General features: G+C 36.5%; 1 protein-coding gene across 1 annotated transcript; it reads left to right on the top strand.

Moving 5' to 3' along the window:
* Positions 1 to 81: 81 nt before the first annotated feature.
* On the top strand, positions 82 to 14,033 carry IAPP (islet amyloid polypeptide). The gene is made up of 6 exons (XM_074869456.1): positions 82 to 217; positions 5,616 to 5,748; positions 10,605 to 10,801; positions 11,209 to 11,305; positions 11,452 to 11,586; positions 13,841 to 14,033. Exons 4-6 carry the CDS (start codon positions 11,226 to 11,228, stop codon positions 14,031 to 14,033), a joined length of 408 nt encoding a protein of 135 aa, XP_074725557.1. The 5' UTR covers positions 82 to 217; positions 5,616 to 5,748; positions 10,605 to 10,801; positions 11,209 to 11,225.
* The last annotated feature ends 255 nt before the right edge of the window (positions 14,034 to 14,288 follow it).

Below are 14,288 nucleotides of genomic sequence, written 5' to 3'. Positions count from 1 at the left end.
GGCTAGTATTCATACATTTGGCTCCACAGTCCTGGAGGAAGGAAAAAGGCCTTTTACAGGGATAGTGAAAGAAATCATTCCTACAAAAATAGTGTTTTCACAATATTAAACTGAAAATATATTTATTTTAATTTTTAGCTGACTGAGAGTGCTGGAGAGCTTTTATATTTTTTCTGGCTTTTTGAAAGCTGAAGGATGTTGGGGGAACATTTTTAAGGTAAGTGTGTATTCTCAGTCTTAAAGCAGGTACTTGTAGCTTGCGTGGTCTGCATGCATAAAAAAGTGACTGAAGGAATATACCTATAAGGCCCATACCTGGGCACTTTACTGACTTCTGTGAATTTTCAGTGTTTGGATATGCTTAGGTGACAGTGGGAAGCACCTACTGTGCAGATCTTGACCTTTATAACCTGTGTTTTTTTCAGCACACAGCCTTCAGCAGTGGCACTGGGCTACTGTATGAAGATAAGGAGTCAGTCCCAGCCATTTGCTGGTATCAGCAACATGTACAAATTAAATACATCTCCAAAAACATAGGAGTAGACATATGAAATTAACATATGTTCACAAATGCAGTTTAATATTCAGTAAATTTATGTAAAATTCAGTGCGTATGGAATTCAATATTTTTCTCTACTGTGATTAATTCACAGATAATACAGCATTATCAAGAGTCCATGATGTGTTAGCATACTGAAGTCCCATCTTCTTCATGGGATTTCTCCTAAAGGCCATATTTGCACTAAGTTCACTGCTTCCTGCATTATCAGCCCACTGATTGAGAAACTGAGACTACAAGTATTTTTTCTGTCTGGATAGATTTTGTTTGAGGTGGCACTCTAATTGTTCTAACACTTTAATATAAGGAAAATACCTTGAGAGAGTCAAGTATTTGTATAGAATCAGGTATACCCTATTCTTAGCAAGTAGTTTTGTTGAAGATCCACATCTAGAGTTTCACAATAGACATCAGGGTCAGATATTTGCAGAGAATAACTTATCCCATCTTAAGACAACCGTCTAAAATAAGTGGGAGGAAATGGTTTCTGGAAGTGCTTCTTTCTTCCCTTTGATTTGAAAGTCTGGGGAGCTAGCATAGTCTAGATAACTGACTTTTAGACAGATAAAAATTAGTTCAGATGACACCTGTCCTGGTTATCTCTCCTTATGTCATTCTAGATCTACTCATCTTGGCCAAGGAACCAAAAAGCCTGTCAGCCAGCAGCTCCCAGACCGAGGTCTGGACCCCCTTACAATTGCTTATGCAAGCTCAGAGGCAATTCAAATGGATAAATGATGTTCTTATGGAAATCAGTAGAAGTTCTCAGTAAAAAATGCAGAGTTGATGTACAATTATTGGTCTAGTCTAAATGTTATATGCAATGATGAGTTGTCTACCAAAAATACAGAAGTCACTTCCGGGCCTCACTCTAAATACAATACATTATTTTGGAAACACTGAGGACTAAGTAACTCTTTACCAGCTTTGCAGTTGTAAACAACCACGAATGTAACTGATTCAGGAAAAGCTGGAAATATGAGCTATGTCTCCACAGAACTGAGCACTACAGCAATCATGAGTTGCACATCCCATAGGACATAGCATGGCAACCCAGATAAGGATGTGTGACACAGATTAGGTTCTCTGTCATTTACCCCACCAATTCAGAGCTGAACCACAATACAAGTGATGTTTAAAACAATTTTTTTCCTCAGTTGTATCTTCTGAGATCCGCTTCTCTACTACAGGCTTATCAGGAGACACAAGGCAACTTAACATTTCACCTTTCACTAGTACTGATCAGGACAGTGGCAGTGCAGAGCTGATAGTTGAATAGCTATGCAGCTCCCAGTCAAATGGAGGCTAACAGATAGAATTTCTAAGGACAACACCGAATTTTCTTCTCACAGTTGTGCCCTGGTCTGGGTACACACTCCAGATGCTTCACTGAAAAGTTAAACCTTTGAACAGACCAGCAAAACTGAGTCTGGAAACCTCACAAGACTGGCTCTTTCACAATATTTTCTCTCAGCTGCTCGTAGAGGTCACAACATCTGCACAACGCAAAAAACCCTTCCCTTTGGGAACCTACTGTCTCAGAAGATGGAGAGGAAGGATGCAAAATAAAGAAAGATACAATAATTTAACTGATCCTCCTTTAATCAAAAAATGTACTTATTCTGGCAGTGGTTATACTAGACTGAGGTAAATCAAGGAGAGTCACAAGGTGTCATTGTACTGGCCAGCGAAAAGACTAATAGGTAAGAGCTTTATCTACTCAAGCCAGGTAGGGAAGCACCCATCTGCATTTAACAAAGTGGGGTCATGTTTGTCCCTGTATATGCAGAAACGCAGAGAGGCACAAGACCTTCTGCCCATTTTGAGCCTGAATTCAGATTTAGTTTGACTATCCATAAGATCTCCTTTCCTCTCACCTCAACAGAGTGCATGTCAGCTACAGACTAGATAAAGATTTAGATCTGCCTTCCATCCTCGACTCTGCCATTGACTGAGCATCCCCTTTAACTCATCATCATCTCAATTTTTTCCACTCTAACAGAAGAACAATAAATAGCCATTTATAGCAAGCATTCAGACCATACATTGGAGATAATATTGTCTATGTGCAAAATATTAATTGTTGTCTGTTTTCATAACTATTTATTTATTTAAACTAGTGAGACTGTCATAACAGCTGCTTTTTTAAGAAAGCAGTTTAGCACATTGATTTCCACTTGCATGGATTTAGGAAGTTTGCTTTTCTTTTAGCAAAACACGTTCAGGTCTTCCAGCCTTGTGGCAAACTTTACGAAGACATAAAATTCTTTATTCTTTGTAAAATTTACCACAAGGCTGGAAGACATTCTGTTACACAAACTTCTGTTTTTAAATGTTAGAAAACATAACTGTTCCAACTGTCAAAACAGCTTTTCAGAATAAATTACCTATGTAAAAAAAAAAAAAAAAGTTGAAAACCTAATGATATACTTTTGGGCAGTACCTCCTCTTTAACGTACAAAGGGATTTGTTGTGTGCTCAGGTCGTCAGCTTTTCACTAACGAGGCATATTGTCTCATGAACATACTTTAAAAAAAGTTAAAGGAATAAATGTACTGTAGGTTGACTGGCAGTTTAAAGGCTTCAAAGTCTCTCTGGAGTCTTTTCCTCTAAAAAAAATGACATTAACTATGATTCATCAATCAGTGGTTTATGTAACCTGATAGCATTTCACTTTCTCTATCTATCAAGTCCCCAGGTGTTTTGGTGTGTGATAATACATTTTGTGTGCAGAGATATCATCAGGGTAGATACTGGTTACTAGAAAATGCTTGAAGGTGATACTTCTGGCCTTTCTAGGTACACTTCGCATAGGGACCTCTTCTAAGATAGCTCAATCCTAAAAGGTGTGAAACATCTAGTTGGAAGCTCCAGGAACATGGGTGAACTTTTGGGAATCAAGCACGTAGCTATGCATCTACCTGTGAGCATGGCTTTCTAGCTACAAACACCTAATTTTTAAAACATGGGAAATTTTCATAGGATACCCCAAAACAGATAATCTTGCTCAGAAAGGTTTGAGTTGCATGAAATATACATCCTCTTTTGACAACGGAAGTTAAACAACTGACTTCAAATAACAGTGTACATTTAAGACTTTCTAATAAAAAAATACCTTATGGTGACAATTTTTATGGTTCTTTTAACAGTTATTTATTCAACTGCTACAGGCTTTTATGAGTACTATAAAAGGCAACAGGATGATATATGACAGCAGTGGGCTGTAATGATCAATAACAGCATGGAGAAGATTATGACTGCTTATGACAACTACTTATAAAATAATTTAAGAATGTGTTAACCCTTCATTGACATGAAATTATATGAAATGTTACATTGATGTGAAATTATATTTGACATTGCCAACATTCTTCATTTTTTAACACAATACCAGTAAGTATGAACAGTGTGACAATGTGATAGTTCTCTAAAATGCAACTAGCCATTTACAGCCTGTAAGAATGCATCAGGAAGGATACAGGGCCTCTGCGAAGAATAACAAAATCAAGCCTATGGTCGCTAGAACCATAGTCACTAGCCAGAGGTCTACCCTTACAACTGGAAATGTATAGGCATCCTGTAAATCAAAAAAAACAAAAAAAGACAACCACCAACCTAGACAACAGTTTATGCAATAGAAAGAAAAGTCTCTGAACCCAAAAGCAGAGCTTAAGATGCCCATTCTAAATAAACAGTACATACTCAACACCCATGGATTTTAAAGACCCTTGTCCTGAAGTATGTGCTTCTCTGCTGCTCTGCACAAGGTTCTTTTCTGAATCAGATGCTATGATGACTTTTCAGCTTTGTCCCATTGAAACTGTAGCAATCATTGGCACAACATGTATTAATACGAAATTATTTCAATACGTTAATGACTGAAATTTTCCAGAGCCTCATGTATTTTGCCTTGCAGTAATACAGTGCCTTCAATTTTCCACTGGGTATTTGGCTCAATTACAGTTTGTTGCAAAACACATCGCCTTTTGAATCAGCTATGTCACTTGTAGCTCCTAAAGTATTTGTGAGAGATCACATTTAAATACTGATTTTTCCATACCATTGATGTTTTCCATTATCAGGGACATTCTCAGCCAAAAGTGGAGTGGTTGCTAAATGGATGGAAACAACAATATTTGCTGTAAAAGACACTACCATAACAGAGAAAAAACCCACTAATTTTTTCCAGATACATATGCTGAAGTCCTAATGAATTTTTAATGACTTCTTACAGTAGAGAGACAATTTCATGTACTGATTCACATTCCCTGTGCTTATCAAAATCTTTTCTCATCTCCAAGTAGAATGAAAAGGTCAGGTCTTACACTCACACATATAATAATCCAAGCATACAGTAAATGCAGCCCTACAGCACTTCTTTTTGAAGAAGGGCTATCTTATTTTGCAGCCACATGTGCTGATATACCATAAGTAAGTTAATTTAAGTTTCATGGTATTGTTAACGTAAATCCTCCTACGTAAGCTAGTACACTGCATTTGCCCTTAGTGAAAATTTATTATTAACATGACTGATTCTCAGCTCAGCATAACTCTTCTTTTTAAACAGCAGAGAAAAAGTCACTATTAATAGCAGAGCTGTCAAGACAGCATCATCTAAAAGACTCAGAGTGCTTCAAGACAAAGCCAGATTGTCATTCTCTTGCTGCAGTTTGCAGAGGGGGGGGGGGGGGGGCGGGGGGAAGTCTGATTATTGAAAGTGAGATGATAGTTTCAAAGAAAACTTAGTTAAAACTTATGCACTGGATCATGTAGGGAGGGCTGACATGATTCTGTGTAGATTTATTTTGAAAACCAGCAGTTTCTCTTGCTGGTGAATGGTTTCATTTAATCCGTACTTACTAGCAACTCACTTCCACTGATATGAGTCTGGGGAGCATGGTTCCTGGTCTCACTGTATCTTCTACAGACATCTATGCCCTTTACAAGATGCTGGGGTGGGGAAGAGAAGGTGGAGAGTTCTCACAGTTACACTTAGTAAATCAGAAACAGCACTTCTACACATACTTATTTCCTTAATCTCTTTTTTCCCTTACAGGAGCATTCAGGGAGACCTCATTCTGCACATTGGCTAGCAATATAGTCACTCTGGACTATTCCGTAAGGAGAGACCTATGCAGTGAGCCAGGATGCAAATTTACAGTGCACTGACTCTGTAAGGAGATACTCCAGTAAGCACCATAGCCTTCCTTTTAGCAAAATTATTTGTTCTGCTTTGATGTATACATATGAGTCCATGTGTAGTATTGTAGTAGTGGTAGGTTTACATTACAGCAATATATTTGAAAGCTGAATATCTTTTTACAGATGATTTCTTATAGACAGTGACTTCAGAGAATGATCATAGCAGGAAGCAATGGATGGCTTAGATTACCAGAAAGGAAGAACAGTAGTACTATTTCCTATTACTTATTTACATTTAGCACTGTCTAGAGTCCTTGTGACATTGATAACCAAAGGAGAGTTCTGCTTATACTTCTGGAAGCAGGTTGCAGAAGAGACAGGGAAAAAGAAAATCAAGAATTTAAACCCTCTGTTATATTCAAATTCTTGGATGCAAGCCAGTAGAAGCCGTGCAACTAACTCTCTATAAGGAATGGCATTAGGAACTATAACTTAACAATCACTGTGCTGTCAGTTATGACTTTTCTGATATAAACATGGGATTTATTTTTCTTGCTTGGGAGATCCCCAGCTATAGGAACTGATTTCACACAAACTCTGCTCATTCTCAGAGCTGTCATTAGCCCTTTGAGGCTATATCATTGTTCTGTCAATGTTGTGAGCTGAGTAGCATAATACATCATAAAAGTCAGATTTAAGATATTGTTAACTATCCAAATGACTTCTTTCCATTTGCTAGTCAATTCCACAAATGGCCACCCTTCATTTCTGAATCACCCATTTTTTCCACTGGGGGAGAAATTATTAACTTTGCTCCTATGACTTCTTCTGCTGCTTCTTCCATATTTCTTCCACAGGTTTAACATCAGTTTTGGGATCAACAAGAAGAGCTCTTTGAGTTTTTATCAGTGCTGAAATGCCCCACATCAAATAGGAGTATTTGAACAAAGCATACACATAGCCTAAGTACTATCAGTAGCAAATTATAACTACACACGCCAGAAAATCAAGCATTGTAGTATTCATCAACATAGTACCAAGCAAGAAATATTGGGAAGAGAGTATTATAGTCAAAATTTTCAAACTTTGGCATCCAAATATAAAAATTTAGGGAACAATCCAGGTTCCTAATCATAGGTGTCTAGTGTAATTTTAGACTCACTCTGATGTTGCTACGAGTGTCCTACTACCAGGTTCATGTATGGCAGTTCTAGATATCCTAGGACATCTAAAATGATAGCAGAAAACTGTGTCAAGGCATCTGATTTACTACTCTAATTTCAGATTTGGCCATGTGAACTCAAGGCACTTAGACTTTTTCAGAGGTGCTGACACTATCAACAAAACCTTTTTTATATACTTTAGTTTTGTTTTGAAGCTTGATTCAGACTTATTTAACAGGAATCAAAGGCTAATAAAATTGTTATAACAATGAAACAATTTTGTCAGATCACATGAAACATTCTGCCTAACTCATATAACATCTACAAGCAGTGACACATGCACCATTCTGTTGCATTACGGGTAATATTTACACTGAAAAATATTAATGCTGCTGCTGTTATGATTTCTGGTTTATTAAAAAAAAATTGAAATATGCTCATTTCAGGTTAATGCCTAAAGCGCTTCCTTTGCCATTTTAATATAACAGGAAAACTAAACCATGAGTTATTCACACACTTACAGTTCCTGGTAACTGAGCAACAATGTAATTTACTGGAGACATTTACCTTACACTGCAGAACAGCATCTGGTAAAGAGCATGCAACAGGTAATATGGCTTTTTGTCACTCTGACAAATGGCAAAGATACATCCATTACCAAAAGTCTTAATGTGTGTTATTATTGTTATTAAGCAAATGTGGAACTCAGAAATTGAAAAGCAGCCATTAAAAGTGGGAAACAGCTGTCCAGCAGATGTCAAGAATAGCCTAAGAAAAAGGTAAATATGAGAGAGGGAGACAAATATTGGGAACCAAGCACATAAGGGAGTTACAGCACCCCTGATGGAATTTATTTCACATACATTTAGGCACTTACAGTGTAAACATCTATATCTAAGCAAGTCACCCAAGGCTGTTTTTTATAATCAAAAAGGAGAAACAGGCACAAATCACCAGAGTTATTTTAGACTTCTGTATTAGAAACAGGCACTAGAATGGTCTCTCTATTTAACTCACATTTAGGCAGATAAATTCCACTCCCCAGTATATAAAAGCAGCAGACACTTGAGATGAGACTGGTTCCCTGTTCCTCTGCTGCCAGTACATTACAGTGCACAGCATGTTCACCATCCTGCAACTCAAGATGTTTATGTAGATAGTTTCCAGAAGGAACTGGGGCATTGGCATACCATATCTTCTGGATTCTGTGTAAACCTCAGCTCTGGTGTCCCCTAACCCTCATATAGGCACACTAGACAAATCTTTTCATACAGACTTAACCGCCGGTATAAATATGTAAAATGACCATATAAACACCCAGGATAGAACTGGTCATGGGTTTCTTTACTGAGAATACTTGATTTTTTCCTTAGGCTGATAACATTTGTTATGCACAGTAATATTTTTTTTTTTCTAAGATGAAGGTTAAGGAACTTTGTCAGTGATAAAAATAGTTTTCTAACCACTTCATTGAATAGTACTACCTGCACAGTACTTAATGTCAGGTTCTTGAAATTTGAGTTATGAGTAGTTCTGCTGTCAAAGAGATTCCACAATTTCATATTCCACTCCTGTTTGTGTGGGAAAACACTACTCCTGCTTAAGAGAACTTGTAACAGAAGCCATAATACCTTAATTTTGTTAACGTCACATCTGACTAATATCTAGATAGACTTCTTGCTGACTCTGCCAAAGTGGTACATGGCCCAGGAGGCAGGCAATGGTCCTGGGATGTCATGAGACCAGTTTCATTTCTACAATGCACTCAAGAATCAGACATTCTCTTCTTCCCTCAAAGAATTAGAGGGTCCCCAAGGCCATTTGCAGGACAGCTGGAATTAGGATTTGGAACCAGTATTTCTTTGAAAATCCTATTTCACTTTTCTTCAAGCTTAACACAACAACCATTCACTTAGATGCCTTAAAACGTAACAGATTCTGAATAATCAGTCAAATCTTTTAAAATCTTAGTTGCAAACTGCATCAGATCTATCCATTGCATTTCAGGAGTTGAGACAACATTAGCTTGCTTTTTCACAAGAGCTGAGCATACACACCACTGTTGAGTGTCAGTGGGACTCGGATCTCTTCCCACCCTGGAAGAAGTGCATCAAGGCATTTTCAAGTTCAATATTCAATCAGTGAATGCAGGCTGGTATAAATTCCCAGCCAGATTATTTGCATAACTGTTTTTTAAGGCCAATTTTATCTCTGTAAAATGGGTCTAATCATGCCTTCATTTCAGAGGAGTGAAATTGCTACAGTGAAAATAACACCAGAATGTTATTTCATTGTAGTCAAATGCTACAGTGAAAATAACAACAGAAGACTCTTTGGAGAGATAAACTTTTTTCAGATGTTGCACAGAATATATCATGATGGTTAAGATAAAACAACAGTGTACTTACTTCTCTTACACTGGGACTGTCCATCCAGGGGAGGATGACAGAAATCCAGGGAAAAAGAGTGTATGATTGTCTCATTAAAACCAGAGAGCAAAATATCCAGAAGCAGCATCCTTTAAAAAAAAAAAAAAAAAAAAAAAAAAAAGTCACTTGCTAGAATCTTGTTTGCAGACTAGCTGTTGTACTGGGTTAAGAGGCTACTATCCCAGCTAAATATTCCTTCTGTATTCAACCCAAGTAGTACAGATGCCTGAACAGAGCCAACACTGGAACTTTAGTCATTTCAGTGAAAATCTGATGTTACAGACTAAACTGACAAAGAAGGGACATCCAGTTAAGGCAATGTACTTTGCATTGAAGCAGTTATGAATTAATTCATGTCCTCTGGGGATAGGGAAGATGGATATGGTAACTTCTTATCACAGAAAACTTTGCTTCAACTTTTGTGCCAGCATCTTAACCTCCATAAATAATTGAAATACCTGCTTTCCAAAGGCATTTGGACACCTAAAGACAAATAATGAAAAAAAAAAAAAAAAAAAAGTAGTTTGCCTAATTCCCACCGAAATCAGGAAAAAATGTTTCTAATCTGTATCCTTGGAAATCTGCAATCAGGTAATTTATTAACACTGGATTTAGTCTATTAAAAGCTGTATATTTTTCCCCTGAACTATACTCTGTGCACACTAGAGAAATAAATTTGTACAGGCAGCCTTTATTCTGGCATTTCCTAGCTTTTTAATCTTAGTCTTTGCCTTCTTAAGAATATTAATTGACACAGTTTTCATGCATGACAAAGAATCTAGCAGTTTTAGTAAAACATAAGATTTTACAATAATGACAGAATTTTCATTCATATTTATACTTTACTGGAAAATGTGCATGATTTCTACCGTTGCCCTGAATGACCACCCTGTCAATTTAAATGATTTTCACTCTTTTCTTATTCCTCATACAGCTTTTATCCCTTCAAATATTTTTTCTGTTTTTATCATTATATAATTCTACAACAAACCTCCACAACTTTAACTATTTGATCTTTTCTAAGATATCTGTTTTCTTAGATTACAGTTACTGGTGATCTGGTCCTTTGTTTACTCTGGCCTTCTTTATAACTTTTGTTACCTTATTTAGCCCTTGAAAACACCCACAGGGAATATTACCTCAGCATCTTATCAGAACCGTAAAATTGAGGCTACAGATCTGATGTGCAATATGCTATTACAGTATCTTCACAACAACATCCTTCATATACCAGGTTAATATTTACTGATGTACTAGTGTAATAATGACCTATCTGCCTCTGCTCCTCTCTGGGGTACTTTCTATCTATAGGGATGGGAATTAATGACAGTCTGTCTGTGCTGCCTGATGTCAGAGCTGAGAAAGGTGTGAAGGGTATATAAGAGCCATATTACTTGTCAGCAAGGAAAAGGGATACTCCAGAGCTAGATGCAAGCGTGGAATTGTTGAGTGCACCCTTCTTGCTAACACAGGCGTCCTTCTTCAGTTTACTCCCTGACCACTAAAAGGTAAACAATTTCCCTTTTTTTCTTACTTAAGATGCAGTGCAACAGATGTGCTTTCAGGAAAGCACAGTATTTCTCATTATTAATCAACAGCATTTTTCAGGAAAAGGCTAAGATAACTTCAAGGTAAATTGCAGCTGGGACCAGAATTTGAGACTGGGACATGTCGGGAAATGCAAACCAGAGATAAGGGAAAGAACTGAAACTACGAGATGGAAAATGAACATTTACTGTTGAGAACTATCCATCTGAAACTGCGTTCTGTCACTAAATTTATGGGGGTCATTTTTTCACTCTAGCCTGTGAAAAAGACTAGCTGCTGTTGATTTAGGACAGAATGGGCATCAGTAATAGGATATGCTGAAGAGTATTGGGGTTTGCTTTCAGTGTTGAATCATTATTCTTTTCAGAAAGTTTGGAAGCAAAGATGTGCAACCTAAAGCTGTCAGTTTTCTTCGTTGCACTTTCTGTCACTCTGAGCTGTTTGGATGCTACACCTATTGAGAAGTGAGTAAAAAATAATCATATTTATTTCTTTCCAGGGGAAAATGTGTTCAGATTATTGCATTAATTTCTTTTGCTTTCATGTCTCAAATACTATGAGCAAAAATAGAGCTATTCAATTTCACAGGGTATTTTATTGTTGTTTAAAGATTTTTATCTGTGGCTGATGATCTATCTGATGGTACTTCCAAGAGACAAGGATGGATATTGCCAGAAATGTCACGGAATAAACTCTCAGTACTTAGTGAGGAAATGCCAGAACAACCGGCAGCAAAGACAAAAAGGTACTGATTTTCCTTGTTTCATCTAATCATATCAGCTAGGATTAAATTATGAAGTGAACTTTGTGCCAGTGGTATCTGTTACTCAAGACTCTTTGTATCTGTTGTTTATTCTCAAAAAGAGCTTAAAGTATCCTTCTCCTTCTAAATAGAGCCTTTCTGTAAGCATAAAGGTCAAAGCATTCAGGGTAGAAAGTCAAATCCAGAAATTAAAGTTTCAGATCATTTAATCACTTTACAATTATAACACTTCCATAAATTAAAAAAGCTACAAATACTAGATTACCTTGAGAAGGAAAGTGTATTTTGAAAGGGCTTTCTTTTCTAAATTTGTTGCATTTCCAAGCCTGAAGGGAAAAAAAGGAAATATACCTTTCTTAATAACACCAATGCTCTGGTAGAATGTAATTATTTTAGAATATAACAGTTTCCTGTAAGTAATATTTCATTAAACATCATGTTTAATCATGGAAAGAAGGAAAAGAAGCAATTGACTCTGATAGAATTTAACTTGTCTGAAATACATTCATGTTTATAAGTCCATAAATCAAATTTCAGGTAACTTTTTTATGACTAAAATAACATATCAAAAAAGATTTGGAATCTTTACTAGAAGATAAACAGCACCAAACTATTGTATGTTCATCAGGTTTTTGAGTGAATTTCTTTCAATGACAATTCTGTTATGAATAGATTCAGTAAATACATGTGTCTGTATAGTTGCTTGTTCCTTTCTCTTAGAATTTATTTTTTTAAAAAATCATTATTATATGACAATTGGTTATCTTCTAAAATATTTTGATAATGGAGACTAAGTTCCCACATTTTTATAGCTATTTTAAAAACCAATAATAATTGTAATAAACACAAGGAATCACCTTTATGAGTGTGGTGTGCCTTATCTGCTTTTCTGGGGCCTTGGTATACAATCTCTTACTGAGTGAACTGTCTCATTGAAGCACATATTCAATTAAAGGAAATCTAAGAGAAGCTACATCAAGCCCTATACAATCATTTCCTTTAAATATAATTACATATTTAAAATATTAATCGCTTAGAAATTGCTGTCTATTTGCCAGTATAATACAGACATTTATCTCACAATTGCTATTCCATTTGGATTCTTAGAGCAATACAAATAACTCTTAAAGGAATAGATGAAATTTTAGATAACAGATTTTATCAATCAATAGGAAAAGAAACTCACTGGTAATTGCTCAGAGTTTGAAACTGGGGAGTTGTCACTCTTCACAGTAAATTTTTGCTGCAAACTGCTGTCTGCCTTATGCTACCTCAACACAAAGAACACCAAGAAAATTAACAATAATTCAAAAAGCAATCTCAGCAAGCAAGTATTTCTGTCTGAAGGAACAACATAATGGTCTCAGAAACAAATCTGAAAACCCAAGGTGTCTCATACTAACAGTTCTATTGTGATTAAAAACACATATATATCTCATGCTACGTAAGTTCTACATGGAGTTCTGTAAATGGTCTGTTGGTTCAGACCATAAAATGTTATTTTTAGATATGGATTCTTCCATGGACACTCTTTAAAGTCTCATTCAGCAAATTATTATCTCCTACCACAACAGCACTTTCAACGTGCTGGTGTTTCAACAAAAGTTTGGCAGCTTTTCAGTAGAGAAGAAATCTCTGTTAGGACAGAGCTAAATCTTAAGTGGTGTTGAAATTGGCAACACCTGCCACCTCTCACGATATGTGGTGCAGTTGGGAGAAAGAGTCTTTGGGCTCAATCCACTTGATGTGGACTGGAAGATTACTGTTCACTTCAGTGAGAGCAGGGTGTGATTCTGTGGGAACAAGAGAACTAAATAAATGTTATTGATTGGCATTATGTTAGTAATCCTCATAATATCAGCAAGAGCTCCAAATAGGTTTAGAAGTTTAGCTTAAAGCTAAACATTTAGTTATTGTTTTCACTTACTGGCTTAACTATACTATCATTACAGGTTTTCTAAATGTCATAAACTGCTATGCAGAATATCAATAAAAATGACATATGACTGTTAAGGTCTTTGCATTTAAATAACACCCATCATTAAAACTGATAATAGCATACACCACAAGATTTTTTTTCAGGCATAATGTAGGTGGTAGGAAGATTGTGATGTTCCCGTACTTGTGCACATATTAAAAGAACTCCCACATTAGCACAGCTCAAATGCCTTTTAGAAGTGGCACACTTGATTGTTCATCATTTGACTTAACCTTGGTTCCTTTTGTTTCACCTTAGTAGTCACCGTCTGGAGAAACGGAAATGCAATACCGCTACATGTGTGACACAACGCTTGGCTGACTTTTTAGTTCGTTCCAGCAACAACATTGGAGCAATTTATTCACCTACGAATGTGGGGTCCAATACATATGGAAAGAGGGACACGGTCGGGCTTTTAAGCAGAGAACCTCAACACAATGCACAGCTTTAGGGTGTTAAAATGACTACTGATACAGTTCTCATTAGGAGCTCGGTTTTTAATGTATCAATAACCTCTTGGTCATTTATTACTCGTACAGTCTTAACAGTGCCTTGGTTTGGTTTTTTTTGGGGGGGAGGGGGAGTGTGATTTATGTTCATTGTTTTGTTTCAACTCCATTAAGAACTCCAGAAATCTGCTTGTCAAATTCCATTGTAAAAAAATAAATATATATCACAATAATAAAAAGTAATTGCAACAGGGTTT

Source organism: Strix uralensis, chromosome 5, assembly GCF_047716275.1.
Source record: "Strix uralensis isolate ZFMK-TIS-50842 chromosome 5, bStrUra1, whole genome shotgun sequence".
In the NCBI taxonomy this organism is placed as follows: Eukaryota; Metazoa; Chordata; class Aves; order Strigiformes; family Strigidae; genus Strix; species Strix uralensis.
This window is presented reverse-complemented; position numbering and strand designations above follow the sequence as displayed.